At 41.9% G+C, this 4,040-nt stretch overlaps 1 protein-coding gene across 1 annotated transcript; it reads right to left on the bottom strand.

The window, feature by feature from the left end:
* Positions 1–298: 298 nt before the first annotated feature.
* LOC125315982 (uncharacterized protein K02A2.6-like) lies at positions 299–1,579 on the bottom strand. Its single transcript, XM_048282617.1, has 3 exons — positions 1,292–1,579; positions 644–1,222; positions 299–550 (listed from the first exon to the last, which is right to left on the bottom strand). The coding sequence occupies exons 1-3, from the start codon at positions 1,577–1,579 to the stop codon at positions 299–301; spliced, it is 1,119 nt and encodes a 372-aa protein (XP_048138574.1).
* Positions 1,580–4,040: the final 2,461 nt, after the last annotated feature.

Raw genomic sequence — 4,040 nt, 5'->3', positions numbered from 1 at the left:
TCATTCCCCCGACCACCGTGGCCATGGCGATGTTGGCATCTATAAGGCACCCCTTTTTATTTATATGAAACCGTCCAAGCACGCCATGTTCCTTCGTGTTATTTCAAACGTTGATTATTTGTAAGGCTTTTGTAATGGGCACCCCATTATGTCGGTCCGACATCCTCTTCTTTGAATATGCCTCAGTCACCCGCAAAACAAACCAAATATGTATGTATGTATGATATGCATGAAGTAAACATGCGCGAATGACTCGAACTTTTAGGAGGAATGGCCATCAAGGCCCTTCCGATATTATTCATGCGAAATACTTTTTCACAGCATCAACATTTATAGGGCTTGGCCATACTTGACCGTCCATTTCAGCTAAAATCAGAGCACTACCAGGGAGAACCTTCTTAACCACATATGGCCCTTCATAATTCGGAGTGAACTTGCCTTCCAGGTGTGGTACAAATAACAGCCTCTTCTTTAACACTAGGTCGTCGATCTCGAAAAGCCTGGGGCGAACTTTACAATTGAACGATTTTGCCACTTGCTTCTGATAAGCCTGGCCATGACACACAGCACGCAGCCTTCTCTCATCAATCGGGTTCAATTGCTCATACCTCTGCTGGATCTACTCGGCCTCTAACAGCTTTACTTGTGAGAGAACTCTTAGCGAAGGAATCTCGACCTCAACAGGTAGAATTGCTTCTGCACCATACATCAATGAGAAAGGAGTTGCCCCGGTCGAGGTACGAATTGATGTACGATATGCCATCAATGCATAAGGAAGCCTCTCATGCCAATCACGGTAATTCTCACTTGTCTTCGATAGAATCTTCTTGATATTCTTGTTTGCTGCCTCGCTTGCCCCATTCATTTGTGGGTGATACGGAGAAGAATTCAAATGACTTATCTGAAATTCCTCAAATACCTCGTCAACCAGCTTGTTGTTTAGATTTGTGCCATTATCCGTGATTATAGCCTCCGGAGTTCCGTATCGAGCAATGATATCACGACCCACAAATTTGGCTACGGTTCTTGGAGTGACATTAGCATAGGAATTAGCTTCAATCCACTTTGAAAAGTAATCGATAGCTACTAGAATGAAACGATGCCCGTTCGATGTTTGAGGATTGATCGGACCAATCACGTCTATTCCCCACATAGAGAAAGGCCATGCTTCGGATATCCGGTGTAACTCATTGGGCGGAGCGATGATCTTGTCACTATAAACCTGGCACCGATGGCGGTGGTGAACATGTTGAATACAATCAGCCTCCAAGGTGAGCTAATAGTATCCCACTCTCATGATCTTTTTACTAAGCAAGTATCCATTCATATGGGGACCACATTCTCCCTCATGAATTTCACTCATCAGCCGATTAGCTTCCTTGGCATCGACACATCTCAAAAGGACTGAATCAAATGATCTCTTATACAATGCATTGCCATTGAGGAAAAACTTTGATGAGAGCTTCATCAAATATTTTCTATCAACCGATTCACTTCCCTTAGGGAATTTTCTCTTTTGTAGATATGTCATGATATCTTGGTACCACGGCCTCCCATCTGCCTCTTCTTCTATCGCCATACAGTGAGCCGAATGCTTCAAAATTTCGATTCTTAACGGCTCAATATTTGACCCTCCGGTTACCCGAAGCATCGAGGACAACGTGGCCAATGCATCCGCAAATTGATTCTGTGATCTAGGAAGATATTCAAATGTTATCTGCTCAAACTCCTCAAGTAACCCCGCTAAGAATTCATGATACGGGACCAACTTCGGGTCACGAGTTTTCCATTTTCCTTCGGTCTAGAGGATGATGAGGGCTGAATCACCATAGACCTACGGTCTTCGAATCCCCATATTTATGGCGGTTTGCAAACCAATGATACAAGCTTCGTATTCAACAATATTATTGGTGCATGGGAATATCAACCTAGCAGCAAGTGGATAATGCTGGCCATCAGGGGAGATAAGCACCGCTCCCGTACCCGAACCTAAAAGATTTATAGCTCCATCGAAGTACATCGCCTACTTATCGGTGGTTATAAGTAGGACGCGATCGTCAAGAGGATCGGTATGAGGAATTTCTAGACCCGTCGAGTTCTCCCCCAACATGTCGGCTATAGCGCGACCTTTCACGGACTTTTGAGTTATGCTTTGTATATCAAACTCGGAGAGGAGGATTTACCACTTGGCGAGTTTTCCAATCAGCGTTGGCTTCTCCAGCGGGTATTTGATGGGGTCGCATTCGGTGACCAGCAGAATCTGGTGATGAAGGGTGTATTGCCGCGATCTGTGCAATACCCAAAGTAGAGCTAGACAAGTCTTATCAACCTCGGAGTAGTTTACCTCGGAGTTGAACTTTTTACCGAGGTAATATATCACGCATTCCTTCTCGTCCGATGGTCTTTTACGAACTAACACTGCCCCCAATGACTCCTTATGGATGGTAAGGTAGAGAATCAAAGGAATACCAGGAGTCGGTGGCACTAAAACTAGGGAATGAGTTAGGTAATGCTGAATTTTCAAAAAGGCTGCCTGGCATTCAACATCCCACACAATCTTTGCCTTTTTCTTAAGGAGTTTAAAAAATGGCTTTGCCGTCTCGGATAACTGGGATATGAAGCTCGCCACATAATTCAACCTTCCTAGTAGGCTACGGACCTCCTTGACAGAAGTAGGAGGTCGTAATTTGCATATGGCTTTAACTTTGGACGGGTCTATCGTATCCTTGAGTCTGGATCCGGTTCTGACTCATTCATCTGTATTTCTGATGACCCGATTTGCGGGATGACTGAATCTGTATTTCCAGCTCTTATTTGATTTGTCATGTTCGGTCTCGGTGATATCTTTATTATTTAAATCTTCAGATGATGTGCTTTGTGGAGTATTCTCCATGTTTTGAGAGGTTTCATCCGGTTCTGCGTCTTCATATGATGACTTTTCCTTCTCAGATGATGATTTCTGATTCTCAGATCTTATTGTTTCTTCAGGATCCATCGTATGAGTAGTCCGCTCATCTTTAAATTTCACATTCATTGATTCTTCGACTATCCGAGAGTTCTTGTTGAAGACTCGATAAGCTCTACTAGATGTGGCGTATCCTAAGAATACACCTTCATCTGATCTTTCATCAAACTTACCGATCCGATCACTTGCATTCTTAAGAATATAACATTTGCATCCAAACACATGAAAGTATGAAATATTTGGTTTTCTTCCCTTGTAGAGTTCGTAGAGAGTTTTCTTAATCAATGATCTAAGGAAAACATGATTGGTAATATAACAGGCGGTTGAAACGGCTTTACCCCGGAAATGGGGTGGAGTTTTGCTTTCAATTAATAAAGTTCGTGCCATTTCTTGCAAGGATCTATTTTTCCTTTCAACAACTCCATTTTGTTGAGGAGTATATAGAGAGGAAAATTTGTGTTGAAAACCATTTTGATCACGTAAATCAGCAAAGTAGTGATTTTCAAATTCTCCTCCGTGATCGGTTTTGATGCTTGTAATTGAATAACCTTTTTTCATTTTGAACTTTCTTAGAAAATTTTTTAAAGAATGAGAATGCATCACTCTTGTGAGTAAGAAAGAATACCCATGTAAATCTAGTATAGTCATCCACAATAACAAGACAATACTTTTTACCTCCAATACTCTGTGTTCGAGTAGGTCCGAAAATATCCATGTACAACAGCTGCAGAGCATGGGTAGTGATAACTTCATTTATAGAATTGTGGGAATTTCTTACTTGCTTTCCAAAAGTGCATGTTTCACAAAGTCTTGTCTTTTCGAATCCGGCATCTGGAAGTGCTCTCACAAGCTTCTTTTTGGAAAGTTTGTTGATTTGCTTGAAGCTTATGTGACGTAGCATCCTGTGCCATAATTCTATATCGTCTTTGATGGATAGAAGACATTTTTCATTCTCGGACAATGTATCCGGAAGGTACATGTTGCCATATCTTCATCCGGTAAATGATGATTTGTTATCTTGGCTTGTACCCGAGCACTTATTTTCTGCAAAAGAAACTTTGTATCCAATATCGCA

Source organism: Rhodamnia argentea, chromosome 7 (assembly GCF_020921035.1).
Source record: "Rhodamnia argentea isolate NSW1041297 chromosome 7, ASM2092103v1, whole genome shotgun sequence".
NCBI classification, from domain to species: domain Eukaryota; kingdom Viridiplantae; phylum Streptophyta; class Magnoliopsida; order Myrtales; family Myrtaceae; genus Rhodamnia; species Rhodamnia argentea.
The sequence above is the reverse complement of the archived record's forward strand: the minus strand, read 5'-3'. Positions and strand labels throughout refer to the sequence as shown.